This window comes from Biomphalaria glabrata, chromosome 5 (assembly GCF_947242115.1).
Source record: "Biomphalaria glabrata chromosome 5, xgBioGlab47.1, whole genome shotgun sequence".
In the NCBI taxonomy this organism is placed as follows: Eukaryota; Metazoa; Mollusca; class Gastropoda; family Planorbidae; genus Biomphalaria; species Biomphalaria glabrata.
In genome coordinates, this window is record NC_074715.1 from 11,571,786 (window position 1) to 11,586,355 (window position 14,570).

The 14,570-nt window shown below is 37.0% G+C and overlaps 2 protein-coding genes across 5 annotated transcripts in view; one reads left to right on the top strand and one right to left on the bottom strand.

Annotated features, from left to right (window-relative positions):
• LOC106062433 (amiloride-sensitive sodium channel subunit alpha-like) overlaps positions 1-14,570 on the bottom strand; it is a 45,267-nt gene that overhangs the window by 20,419 nt on the left and 10,278 nt on the right. For 2 of the 4 annotated variants that reach the window (XM_056031122.1, XM_056031121.1), the window contains exons 2-7: positions 9,262-9,500; positions 7,530-7,644; positions 1,308-1,408; positions 998-1,103; positions 579-670; positions 1-58 (exon numbers count right to left, since the gene is read on the bottom strand). The exon at positions 1-58 is cut by the window's left edge and continues 23 nt beyond it. In XM_056031122.1, coding sequence (XP_055887097.1) covers positions 1-58; positions 579-670; positions 998-1,103; positions 1,308-1,408; positions 7,530-7,644; positions 9,262-9,467 — 678 coding nt within the window. In that variant the 5' untranslated portion in view covers positions 9,468-9,500. Of the gene's footprint in view, positions 59-578; positions 671-997; positions 1,104-1,307; positions 1,409-7,529; positions 7,645-9,261; positions 9,501-10,996; positions 11,168-12,696; positions 12,826-14,570 lie in introns of those variants that run through there. The other 2 variants (XM_056031120.1, XM_056031118.1) reach the window with 2 other exon arrangements.
• The window catches only part of LOC129926517 (uncharacterized), an 86,398-nt gene continuing 83,009 nt past the window's right edge, over positions 11,182-14,570 (top strand). The window contains exon 1 of the mRNA XM_056031116.1: positions 11,182-11,195. The gene's annotated coding sequence lies outside the window, so the exon portion shown is untranslated. The remainder of the gene's footprint in view (positions 11,196-14,570) is intronic.

Genomic DNA, 14,570 nt, shown 5'->3' on the forward strand with positions numbered 1-14,570 from the left:
GAAGGAGCACTGTTGTATCAAGTCTTGTACCTGGTGCCCTAGAATGTCACGAGTGGTCCTGTGGCCAATAGAAACAAATAAAATATAAATAAGCAAAAGAAGAAAGAATGCTTAAAAATAAAAACAAAGTTTATAGAAGGGAAAGAAGCGCTAATTACTGCCATTTATCTCAAGATGGTAGGTTTTAATTCCCTTTCTGCTATATAAAACAAAGTTAATTAATTACTATTAATAGATTAACTGATTGTTGTTTTTTTTCTCTCAAACTCTGCCTCCTCGTGTCTATCTCTATATATATCTTTGTCTCTCTCCTTCTGTCTTCCCATTTCTCCCTATCTCTCTCTCTCTCTCTCTCTTCCTCTCTGAAACAAACTTACTATTATCTTCATTAAGCGAATTTAGCAATTATGTGGTTTGCAATTAAGCGGACCCCTCTGTATTTATATGATGTATGACTATGTCTCTGCGAAGTAGGATTCTAATTGTTTGATCTTAGTGCAACATTTCATTGCCAAAAAGCGATAGTTTCTTTTCGCTCTTAGCTCTAGACTCCCCGCAGTGCGTACTATCCGACTTACTCGCTTTCACGGTTGAACAGTTCTCTGAAGTTGTACTCGACGGTATTGGAGCTGGAACTGGTGGATTCTTTTTCCCAGCAGTCTTTGCAAGTCTAGGAGAAAATATGTTGTTGTTTTTTTTACATTTTAAAGCAAAGAGAGATAGATAGATGGATAGATAGATAGATAGATAGATAGATAGATAGATAGATAGATAGATAGATAGATAGATAGATAGATAGATAGATAGATAGATAGATAGATAGACAGCAGACAGACAGACAGACAGACAGATATAGATAGATAGATAGATAGATAGATAGATAGAGGTCCTATTTAAAATATGGGACACAGCATTTTTTATAATGTATGTCTTTAGATGTATTTTCAGTCTTCAAAGGGGACACAATTCAGAATTCAGAAAGGGGAGGTAAACCTACTTCAGTAAAATAAGTGTTTTGGGCTTCCATTCTGTCATTAGTAAAACTCATGTTCATGCTAAAGTTGTCTAAGAAGTTATCCATCCTGCGAGCGTCACCACCGGAGCTGTAGACAGGACAAGAATACTAAGTGCCAACATAATAACGTAAATTTATTAGGACGACATGACATATTCTATACATTTTTACCTTACCAACTTTACGAGATTAAAACTGCTATTAAAAGTGCACTCAGCATAATAGAACACGTTCCTGCCATAGTCAATAATATAAAATTTTACTCCAGCTCTGACTAATATTTAATATTTACCTGTAGTCCATAGTGGGTTTCCAGTCTTTTGCCTTTTCCATCATCTGTTGCGGATTGATGGCGTTGATCAGATCACGCAAGGCTTGTCCAGCTTTGTCTTTCTAGCACAACGTGGAGACAGGACAAGAAGGAATAAATCAATGCGCAATGTTAGTAGTGATGGGAACCAAACTAATTTTTTTTAGTTAAACTAAAACTAAGTTTGTAAACCTTTACTTAATCACAAATTGAAAAAAATTTGTTAAACTAAACTAAGAAACTTTAGTTAAACTTTTACTAACTATTTTGACCTTTTTTAAGGACAAACAGCCAAACATGAAAAATATAAAGCACAACCAATCTCTTTAGCAAAATGTAATAAACATTTATTTGTGCACATGAAAAAAGATTTAAATGTCTTTATGGGATAGATGTAGATCTTAATAGAATCACTAGAATGATACTATTATAGAAAGAAATTAGAAGTCATTGTCCAAGTTCTAATATAAGTTACCTTTAGAAGTAATGATAAAACTGCATGTTGACTCTAACTAACTCTAGATTCTAGAATATTCTGGATCTAATATCTTCCACAAACGAAATGATCAGAAATATAATCTGGATCTAGAATTAGATCTAGCTACTAGACCTAGATCAAATAATTAATATTTTAATCTATTTTAAATCTAATCTAAGAAATACTAGTTACTACTACTACTACTAGATCTAAAATCTAGTAGTAGTAGAAATCTTAGTAACTCTAGATCTAGAGATTTTAGATTATTATATAATTATGATTAGGTATAACTAGATATGGGTATTTAGATCTATATACTCTAGTAGATAATAGTAGATCTAATAATCTAATAGATCTAGATAGTAGATATATATATTTTTATTTTTAAGTATAATTATAATAGAAGTAGATGTAGATCTAGTCTAGATTTAGTATTAGATCTAGTTTTAATCTAGTATAGTGACGACTATTATTAGTATTATAGTTATAGTCATTATAGATAGATCTATCATCTATGCATCTTAGGTCTTAGTATAATAAGTAATCTAAATATATCTAGATTCCTAGATCCAATCTAGACTCTAATTCTAGAATAGTAGAATCTCTAAACTGACTAAACTCATAGATCTAGTCTAATAAAGTAAAGTAATATAGATTTCAATTAATAGATTTATATTATTGACTTATAATTTTAAATTTACATCTAGATCTAAGACTAAGTCGACTAAGACTCTACTTAAGACTAAGAGACTAAAATAATGAAATATAGACTATTATGACTATAGATCTAATAGTAGTAATAGACTAATACTAATAGATTTAACTCTAGACACTCTAGTAATAATCTAGGAAAAAGTATTAAAATAAAAAGAGTCGACATTTCTTTAATACAGGAACACACTGGTGTTTAATAAAAAGCAGCAAAATGTAGATCTATGGAAGCAAGGAATTAATCGGGATTTATCAAGCAGCGAAACTTGCTAGAAATATAATGAACACGTTTATTTTTCTCGCCTTGCAAATAGTCTACCTTGAATTGGCGGGAATAGCGACCGGGTAAAGGTCAAAAGGCTTTCTAGTGACCTGTGCACCCTCTAGTTTATTCTCCTCTCTATTTTTCATTATATACATTCTCCAAATTACATAGATCTAAATATTTATTGGTATGTATGTTAAAAAAGTTTGTAAAATTTGTAATTAAACTTTTTAGTTTGTAACTAAAAAAAAAAATAATTAATCTAGGATTTTAACTAAACTTTTTTTTTTTAATTAAACTTTGGCCTTAACTAATTTTTTTTAGTTAAACTAAAAGTTAGCAACTTTTTAGTTAACTTTTGCCCATCACTAAATGACGGATAAGAAATAATGATCTATTGAACTTTCTCTCTCGTATATTACTTGGGATGGCCTCGGGGACAAGAGGATCATCTTCAAAGGTATGATGTCTGAAAGCATCAGGTATTATCAGCATTTTATACGCAGTTAATGTAGAGCAATGTTTCCCAAACTGTGGTCCGTGGAACAATAGGGTTCCCCGTGGCTTGAATACATGTTCCATGAACTATTGGAACAAATAATTTTTAGGCCTACACATGAATTATTCATAAGTACCCGTAGACAAAAAAGAAACGTTGATTTTATGGCATAAGTTTGTCGAAATAATGAAATAAAAATAGAGACACAATTTATTAGCATGACTATAAACTTTGAACTGATCTAAACTGTGTCTTTAATTTCTTCTTCTTCTTCTTGTTCGTTCTCATTGTTATGTTGGAGTGTTCATATGACTAGACCAATACATGAGATGAACTGCGCAGTGGTTTCCAAATCAGAGAGCTCTCCATATAGTTTTCATTTTATTGGGGTGATTTGGGGCCAATGTCTTATACGGGCCTCTTGGTAAAGAGAGCAGTTTTGGAGGACGTGGTCGGCATTTTCTGGTGATACTCCACATGGGCAGATTTCATTGGTTCCAATTTTGAGCTTCCGGTACATGTGTTGTCGCATTCTGTTGTGTCCGGTCCTGAGTCGAAAGATTAGACGTTGGTCTTGTCGGGATAGCTTGTAGTAAGCGTCATCTTTCTTGTGATTTGGATGAGAGCTCGTCCATTTCTCATTTATTTTATTTACAATTAATTTCTTCATTTCTTCTGGATAGAGTGCAGAGTTTATTTATGAGTTAGTTCTCCCACTTTTGGCGAGTGTGTCAGTCTTTAATTTGAAACAGAAATACATAGACCAAACTTTAGATGATTTCTGCTGAATTAATTGTCTGAAGAGTACCTTTCTATTCCAATTCGGTATAATTATATGCTACTTCTGTTTCATACATTCTCTTTGAGAGAAACAAGCTGTAGTTTTACAAAGCTTACATCAACTCAATCTGTCTTTCTGTCTGTCTGGTAAAAAGTTTGTACACGTTATTTCTCCCACACCTATTCTCGGATCAAGTTGAAACTTTGCACAATTATTCATTGGCGTAGACAAGACATGAATCAGTAGAAAAAAAGTAATCAATTAGACTAATTACCAATTATTGGTAATTCATTATTTTGTTTAATAGCAACAAGGGAAACTAATACTTCATTGTTCACATATATGGCTAAATTTGTTGGGCTTAGTCCCCTTCAATAATTTTCTGCGCTATTTCTCAGTCACGCATTCTCCGATTAAGTTGATGCTTTAAACAATTATTTATTGTACCTAACAAAACATGAATCGATAAAAATTACTCAATTAGTCAATTAATTATTGATAATTAATTATTTGGTTTGATATTGATCAAGAGAAATAACTTGTACATTATTGGTAGATATAGTTTCAAGGACAAAGTTCTTTCTTTTTGGGTGGGCTTTTTTTTTTTAATATATTTGGCTTGTTTTTAATTATGTTGAAAGAAGGTCATAGTATTTAATCCGACCTAAACAACAAGCGGAAAAAAAAGTTCCCCTTTCAGACCTTGTGGTCTATAGGGCAAATGATGTAAAGGTCATCTGTTTCTGTGGCCTACTGTTAACGGGGGAGTCATATGGCCAGCACAACGACCAACCGCCTTTGCTTTTCCTCAACTAATGCCAGGTTCCCATTAGAGCTGGGTAGACTCAGAGGCGCCCAAGGATCCCGAAATAAAAATCACAGTCTCCACCAGGATTCGAACCCGGGACCCCACTCAGCCACCGCGCCTCCAACAAAGGCGAAGGGTTTTTAAATTATAAAAAACAACAACAACAAAAAAAAAAAAACAAGGTTACAAAGACAGTTTGTGAGGAAACACAAACTCAAAATCGGCCCCCGAAGTGGTCCACCCAGGCAGGCTTCAATATTTTCAGAAAGAACATCCGAATGAAATTATATCAAAGACAAATGAGAGATAAGAATGGAGAAAGAAGATTGACGGATCTTGTGTAGTGCCCCAGCGGTCCAGCACATCAAAGGATGGGTGCAAGTGAATGCAAAGTTAGATGTGAACCTGGCCTAACTAGTTCCCCTTTCAGACCTTGTGGTCTATAGGGCAGATGATGTAAAGTTCATCTGTTTTTGTGGCCTACGGTTAATGAGGGTGTAATGTAGCCAGCACAACGACCAACCGTCGTTACTTTTCCCCAACTAATGTCAGGTACCCATTGGAGCTGGGTGGACTCGGAGGCGCCTAAGGATTCCGAAGTTGAAAATTCCAGTCTTCACCAGGATTCGAACCCCCGGTTCGGAAGCCAAGCGCTTTGCCGCTCAGCTGCCACGCCTCCCCTGGCCTAACTGAAGTGTTATAATTGATGTAATTGTTTTGAAAAGGCTCAATGTCGTATTCGATTCCTGGTGTAGAGTGAACACACTTTATATTGATAAAGAAAATGCAGTTTACAAGATTACTATTCATTTTAAATTAAGTCTAACTTATAATGCATACTAATTAGCTTTTTCTCTTTAAAAAGCTCTTGCATAAATGATTTAAAAAATTAGATTTTTCGCTTTCATAAAAAAAAAGAAGTAGCCGTTGCATCAGAACTTTGAATGGTCTAAGATATTGTGATGTCGGATTTTCAATATCTTTTCTAGTTTACGAGATCTAAACGTGACGGACGGACAGACGGACAGACATTTCACACAAAACTAATAGCGTCTTTTCCCCTTTCGGGGGCCGCTAAAAATGTTCCGTTAGTGAAAAAAAAAAGAAACCAATGAATGGACCTCATTCACCAATCGTAAACAAACAACATTTAGCCACGTGATTCTCTATCTCTTCTATACAATTTACGCAATCCATAAAGGCTGTCACGTGATACGTTTTTTTCATTGTTTGATCAATATTGTCACATGGCTAAATGTTGTTTGTTTACGATTGGTGAATGAGGTCCATTAGAGCACAGGGACCAGTGGTAGAATGTTAAAGCGCTAGGCTTCCGAACCAATGGAGATATCGGGTTCGAATCTGGGTGAAGACTTGGATTTTGAATTTCGGGATTTTTTTTTAGGACGCCCGTGAGTACCAGAAATAAAGTTGTGCTGGCCACATGAAACCCTCTTTATTCATTGGCCATAGAAACAGACGAGATAAGTCTTACTAAAACAAATATTGTTAACGGGAAAGTGTGTGTGTGTGTGTGTGTTGTATGTTTCTACATAATATTGATGGCAGGGGGCAGGGTTCAAACTCACGACGATAATCTGACAATCTGACGTACATACCACACGACCAGGCAGCCCTACACCTGGAAATGAAAACGTTTCACTGTCTGATGGCTTCACTGAAGCGTGACTATCGTGAAGTTAATCTTGCTCGCGGCGCTTCTCGAGAGCCGTGGTGCAGTACGAGAAGATTAATAAGTTATGTCCCCTTTTGTATATAATCATCGACTTCACTGTGTAATTGTATGCCTTACAAAGGTAATTGCTGCACTTAAGCTGACAGAAATCATTCACTCACAAAGAATAAATATATATATAGGATCATTTAGATAAGGCGACAAGACAACATTCTCTGAGTATTACGTGGTAAACAAGTCTCAGCAGTGTCTTCGATCGGAGCCGGTGTTAGGGGCAGGCAATCCGAAGTTACCGCCAGTAGACTCCCTTCTCGTAGGGGGCTAGAATTATTATTATTTTTTTTTGTTTTAAGTCCTACGCAGGTCAAATTTTTAAGATCCACTGCAAATATCTTATTGTCAATACCATTTACTCTGAAGGCTAATAGGAAGAACTCGATACAGTAAAAAGACGAAAGCTGAACTGGTTTGGTCCTAGTGTAAGACATGACTCCCTGTCAAAACTCGTTCTTTAAAGTACAGTGGAGGGAGCACGAAAAAGGCTGGACAACATAAAAGATTGGACCTGCCTCACTCTTGATATCCTGCCAAGAAGAATTGCTGACAGGCTATAATGGAGAGATTTGGTTACGCGAACTGTCACAGCACCCCAACGGGACGGATGAGATGAGATCTACTTTCTCCCCCTCCAGCACGGACACTAGCGACACTTCTGCTCCATTAAAACTCTGGCACGATCAATACCATGGCGCTTCGTGGCAATAAGTAAAACCACCAGGAACCTCATTCAATATCCATGCACCTTTTGTCTTCCCCCTATCCGCAGGATGAGTTATCACCTACTTAACTCTTTGTCTCCTAACCGACGATACCAACGTTGATTCCATCAGAACGTGTTAAATAATAACGGAGAGAAAGAGTTAATCGTGACGGAGTTTAAATGATACCCTGAAGACAATGCCTCACCTGCGATGACCTCATTATGTTGACATTACACACCGTCACAGCTGGGAATGGAAGTTTGCTGAAACTCAGGTCAATCTGAGAATGTTTGGTATAAGCGAAATAGTTCGTAAACATGCTGAAATAAAAGAACAAATAATAGTGAGCCCGGAATAATGATAATAATAATAATAATAATATCTTCTGACTATTAACCTCTCAGACTTCTTTGAGGCCCTAAACATCCTTAAGAAAATTCTCTTTACCTGCCGGTGGGCAGTACTGCTGCAGACCTGCCACATTACCAGAATATTCTTCAGTGGACACTGTTAATGGGACTACAATAGAGTTTGGTTCCCTTTAACGAACATCGACAAAGAATAACTATAATATTTTTAGCGGCCCCTGAAAGGGGAAAAGACGCTATTAGTTTTGTGTGGAATGTCTGTCCGTCCGTCCGTCCGTCCCGTTTAGATTTCTTAAACTAGAAAAGATAGTGAAAATCCGACATCATAATATTTTAGACCATTAAAAATTCTGATGCAACGGCTACATTTTTTTCTGAAAGCGAAAAATCTAATTTTTTAAATCACTTATGCAAGCAGTTTTTTTTCATAAAAATACACCACTTTTAAAACTATTCGCTATTAATAGCAACAAACACGGGAGGCTCTTTAGTAGATGAGCCAATTATTTACCATATTTTAACACATTTATGCAAACAGTTTTAATGTTTTTGTCAAAAAATTATATTTTTTTTTACATTTGTATTTCTATGTCAAGTAAGTTCTGTCATGCTAACCACTGCATATACACACAAAAAATGTTTACTTTTTTTTTTGAGAGAAAAAATCTATTTAGTATAAGTTGGACATAATTTAAAACAACAATTAATAAATAGTTTTTCGTATTATCGCGTGAACTGCAGCGTTGGACTATAATTATAGAATGGAAATATGTTTTTCTTCAGGAATAAGAGATAGACCCTTTACAAAACAATTAGATCCATTAGATATTCATTAAAAGTTATCAGTTAGGCCACGTTCACATCTAACTTCACATTCACTTTCACCTATGCCCTGGTCTGCTGGACAGCTGGGGTCAACATTCTTTCTCCATTCTTCTCTGTCAATTGTCTTTGATAGAATTTCATTCTGATATTCTTTCTGAAAATATTGAAACCTGCCTTTTCACCTGCCTGGGTGGACCACTTCGGTGGCCGATTTTTGAGTTTGTGTTTCCACACAGACTGTCTTTGTAACCATGTTATGAGTTAGATTTGTTGAAATATCAGTTCATTTCATGTCAAGTTTACTTAGTCTGCGAGGCGCGGTGGCTGCGCGGTAAAACGCTTGGCTTCCGAACCGGTAGTCTTTGGGCGCATCTGAGTCCACCCAACTCTGACCTAAGTTGGGAAAAAGTAAAGGCGGTTAGTCATTGTGCTGGTCACATGACATCCTGCTCGTTAACCGTGGGCCACAGAAATAGATGCCCTTTACATCTTCTGCCCCATAGATCACAAGGTCTGAAAGGGGAAGTTTACTTTTACTTCATGTGTCTATATTTTAATAAAAGTTTCATTTGGTTTCGTTCTCAAAGATGCTATTCAAGTTTTTCCTAATTTTGTAAGTTAATATTCAATACAGTCTACAGCGGTTTAGTTCTCTAATAGGGGTCATAGGTTAGTGAACGTCAACGACAAACAGCAACAACAGCAACACCCAAACGTGAGACGGAGTTGTTCGTCGCCGCTTACCTGTAGAGGTGAAAGATCATGGCTCCAATAGCAGCAGACAACAACAGCGACCAAATGACTTTGACGGGGAGACTGGACGATGCCTTGATAAACTGGACGCCATTTAGCGATGTCTTGTCGGCGAAGTCGGAGAAAATCCTACAGAATCCAGTGGCATTGGAACCGTTCAACTCTTGAAAGCTGCCAGTCTGATTGATATGTACCATCGCAATGTCTTCCGCCAGTTTACTTGGGTGGATCTGTGCGTAGAATGACAATAGAATTAACAAGCTTTGGAAATACATTTAAACAAGCAAAATGTAAAAGAAAATTACAAAAGAAAAAAAAAGAAAGCTGACTTAAGGGCTTATTTTACCCATCATATAAAGACGCATTTCTCAATAACTTAGGATTTATATCCCTTTTCCAATAGCAAACAAAAATAATTAATTACCGCTAATTAATTAATTATTATATTTTTATTGTTTCATGTTTTTATAGTTATAATGCATAATTGTTTGAAATTGTAACTTAATCGGGGAGTGGGGGGAAATGACGTGTATAAAAATTGTACCAAGCAGAGTGATCTGATATAGGCCTAAGCTTTGTAAACAAAAAAAAACTAAATATCTAAATTTTAGATGGTAACCATTCAATGAATGAGAAAAATTCTAAAGAATAAAAGGGAAACATTAAAATGTATTATGTCGGAGCACATATCTCGCAAACCTCATGCGACGCTCTATCACAGCCTCATTATTAGCCTAACTATGGTAGCCCACTGGAGGCCCTGTTTGCTCCCGTTCTTAGCATTTCCGCTTCCCCCGGGCGGACGTTTCATCGGAGGCGCCACTCTGAAGCGTGTCGGAAAGCTTTTCCTTCGCATTCGGCTTCTTAGATCTGTCAAAACGGAATTCATTTAATCTTTTCTTATAAAACACAGACGATACGGAGACAGGCTAAAATAATAGGAAACCACGGTTTTCTCTTCCACCCACGACGGGGGGCACGTTGAGTCGAATTTAACGCAACACAGCCAAAGTGAAATAAAGAAGTGAGATTTATTCCTCGGCTTTCAGTTTCTACAACCATAACAATAAAAAACCCAGCCTATTTAGTTCTGGTGCTATTCATTGGCCTGGCAAGGTACTCGTGGGCCCGAGTTAAAGAATATGTTGGTGGACCCCACCCCACCCCAAATATTTTATAGCTTTTTTTAATAGCTTTTTATATAGCGCTACTTTCATGCTTATAGCATGCTCAGAGCGCTTTGGTCCAATCTCATTTGTGGACCAGTGGGGGGAGGGGGTATCTAGGAGTTGGTTTTCCGTGCTGCCTTTAGGCGCTCAGTAAACACAACTCTGCACGAGTCGGGCATCGAACCTCGAGCCTTCTAGGTAGCCAAGCCAAGCCAAGTTCAAGCGCACTTAGCCTCTCGACCACGCTTCCCGCAATAAGATAAATTTAGTATGTAGTGAATAAATAGCGTATGTATATTGACCAAAACGACATTTTAATGGAGTCATTTCATTCGGCTCATGTGGGCCCCGATAGGTCACGAGCCCAAACGCAATGAAAACCCACACTTGCCTTGGTAGGTACGTCACAGGCCTTGGGCCCCTAATGGTCGTAAGCCCTGGTTCATTGAACCCCTTTGCACCATGGATGCTACGCCACTGGTGCTATGAGTCATGACACACCGAGGAAGAAATTCGACTTCGGAAAGACTAGGAGTACAAAACGAAACAAAAAGTACCTCATTGTTCTTCTGCTGCAGTTGAGGTTCTTCACGATTGAAGGGAGGTAAACTCATTTGACTCTCCTCATTTTCTACACTACTCTCCAAGCTCGTATTTTCTGATGCATGCAGCAGATTTTGGCCAACAAGTTTTGCCATTTCCACTTATTTTTTAAAGTAATTTAAAATAAATTTTGTTTTGTTAACTTTGTGTTTGGTATAGTTTTTTTGTTTTATTTTGCATGTTTTAAGGCGGTGATATTTGGTGCTATACATATCTCTGCCACAGGCTTCTAAAAATACGTATAATAATAATAATGGCAATGTCTTCCATTAATAAGATTAAGGATGAGTGCAGTGTATCACATGACTATGCAAACCCAGTTGCGAGCTGCATATTTTTCCGCATCTGGTGAAGACAAAGCCGTTGTCCCCCGGCTGTGTATATTAAGTTTTCTTTCCGTCTTCTGCGCCTGTCTTCTATAAGGGCTTTCCAATGGGTCTCAAATGCGAGTCCTGCAGCCTTTGTGAGAGGTCTCGAACTGTGTCTCTTGCCTATTAGAGTGTGAAGGCATCTTTGATGGAAGCGTTCGAGGAGCCTTAAATGCCTTCGATAGAGCACCCAGGTCTTGGAGCCATACACAAGTGTGGTGAGAACCACTGCTGTATATAGATTTGTTTTCTATAGTGGTGATGAAGAATTTAAACCCTGAATTTAAACTTTCGTTGCCTTGCGTCGATACCCAAACCCGGAAGAGGCTTGGCGGCAGGTAATAAGGTGCCGATGACCCTTAAGCAGCTTGCAGCAGACAGTGCCAAGTTGTGCAGATCAAGTCAAGCTGCTCATTGCAGCAAACAGTATAATTATGTACCGTTTTCTACACTGAAACATGCAACATAAAATAAATTCCTGAGTGATCTATTGAGCTTAGAACACAATTCTGCATTATTATAGTTTTGGAAATTAATACATTTTCATTCTCTGGCACTGCCAGGGTCTAGCTTCTTTAAAGAGAAACAAAATTCATTGTAGTCCCTTTAACAGTGTCCAGTTACTGTCCACTTAGAAATTTTCTGATGATGTGGCAAGTCTGCAACAGTACTGCACTTTGATAGGTAAAAAGGACTCTCTTAGGAATGCTTAGGTCTTTGCATGTGCGAGGCCAGTTGTCATTATCCCTTCAGACTGATATAACAATAAGATGCATTGTTACTATAGATAGCTTCCATATTCGCTTAATCTCAAAGCATTGATTTTTTAATTTTCTTCGTTCTACAATGTCAGTTTCTCTTATATTCTGGAATAGCGGTACGGCCATGTGGATGATGGTAGCGTCATTTTTCATCACTACCATCATCATTACTATAATTATTATTATTATTATTATTAGGCGTATAATATTTAGAAAATGTGCAATTATTTATTGCCACTGGTCTAGCCTCATTGATTCCGTTACATATTACGTTTTTGTTTGTTACAAAGCTTATATCAACAAGAGAAAAAAAATCACTTTGATAATGCAAAATAAGAGTAAATAATAAATTACACTGTGTACACAATAATTAGTCCAAATTAGAAATTAACCCAACGAAAGCTTCCTAAAGTATTTGAAAGTCAAACTAATGCTAAATCTGAACACCGCCTAAAATATTGCTGGTCACATGGTAAATTTGAATATGCAATCTGTACCACACTGGGGCCATACTGATCCACGTACCTCGTTAGTATGAAATATTTGCATCATTTTGCCTCCTTACATCAACGATCTCGCTGGGGATTCATTGACGAAGTCAAAAGATTAATCAAGCAAGTCCTCAAGTGTGTGTGTGTGAGAGAGAGAGAGAGTATGTGTGAGTGTGTGTGTGAACTGGTCATGGTCGCCACCAGAGAATGACGTCACGTCCACTGCGAGGCATACACACAATGCTCCCACACCAAACAATCACAGGTGACTGGAAGGCTGGTCTGATGTTTTAGTGCTGGGGGGTGGAAGGCAACGGAGGTAAACAGATTTCCTCACAGCACCGGGACAGACGACACATGGTCAATAATGAGGTCGTCTCTGTCCACCATTCTTACCACTCAAACCATTTTGTTCCACCCCCGTCTCTAGTCGTTGTGCTGGTCATATGACACCCTTGTTAACCGTGGGCATTCAGAAAAAGAAGCGTTTTACACCATTTTTCCCTTAAAGATCGCAATTTCTGAAAGGGGAACCTTTACTTTTTAGCAGCTCCCGAAAGGGGAAAAGACGCTATTTGTTTTGTGTGAAATATCTGTCCGTCTGTCCTTCCGTCCCGTTTAGATCTAGTAAACTAGAAAAGATAGTGAAAATCCGTCATCATATGGTCATATGGTTCTGATGCAACGGCTACATTTTTCTTTTCTAAAAGCGATTTTTAAATCATTTATGAAAGCAGTTTTTTTCATAAAAATACACCACTTTTACAACTATTCACTATTAATAGTAACGAAGACAGGAGGCTCTTTAATAGGAGAGATAGACACTTAACATATTTTTAACACATTTATGCAAATGGTTTTAGACTTTTTGTTATTTTTTTTTTTTTTACATTTGTATTGCTACGTTATGTAAGTTCTGTAATATTGACTACTACATTTACCCAAAAATAATGTTTACTCTTTTTTTTAGAGAAAAAAAATATTTTTAGTATGCATATAAGTTGGATATAATTTATAACAACAATTAATAATTAGGTTTTCATATTATCGCGTGAACTGTAATATTGCACTACAAGAATAACTGAATGAATTTTTTTTAGCGGAAATTATGTATCCTACTTTTGGGGATTTGAATAAGAGATTGACCCTTTACAAAAGAATTTGATCAGTTAGATATTCATTATAAGACATCAGTAAGGCAGGTTAGCATTTAACTTCACATTCACTTTCACCTATCCTTTGGTCTGCTGGACCGCTGGGGCACCACACAATATCTGTCAACCTTCTTTCTCCATTCTTCTTTGTCATATGCACTTGATAGAATTTCATTCTGATATTCTTTCTGAAAATATTGAAACCTGCCTTTTTACCTGCCTGGGTGGACCACTTCGGGGGCCGATTTTGAGTTTGTGTTTCCACACAAACTGTCTTTGTAACCTTGTTTTTAAACTGCTAAAGTAAATTTTTTTATTTTTTCCTTAACTCTTTCTCTCCGTCATTATTTACCACATTCTGGTGGAATCAACGCTGGTATCGTCAGTTAGTAGAGAAAGAGTTAATTCTAACGCATCTATATTTCTCACATTCGTAGTTAGCTTTTATTTTAACGTCTTTCTTAGACGCTAAGTTTTTGTCTCAATGTGTCAAGTACTTCCTGCTGTCTTTTCCTCGGCTATCTTTGTGTCTTTGTTAAAACTTCGTAGCTGAATTAATGCGCTGTAAATACGGCCATCTCTTTGCAATACAAGACAAAGAAATAAAAACATTGAAATAGGTTTAAAAACCCAGGAGATACTTGAACCGACATACATTCACTTACAGCCGCTCAGGTAGACCTATCTGTCGACTCCATCAAAAGCTGCTCGCGCAAACGACAATATGCGTTTTATTGACATTTCTCATCAACAG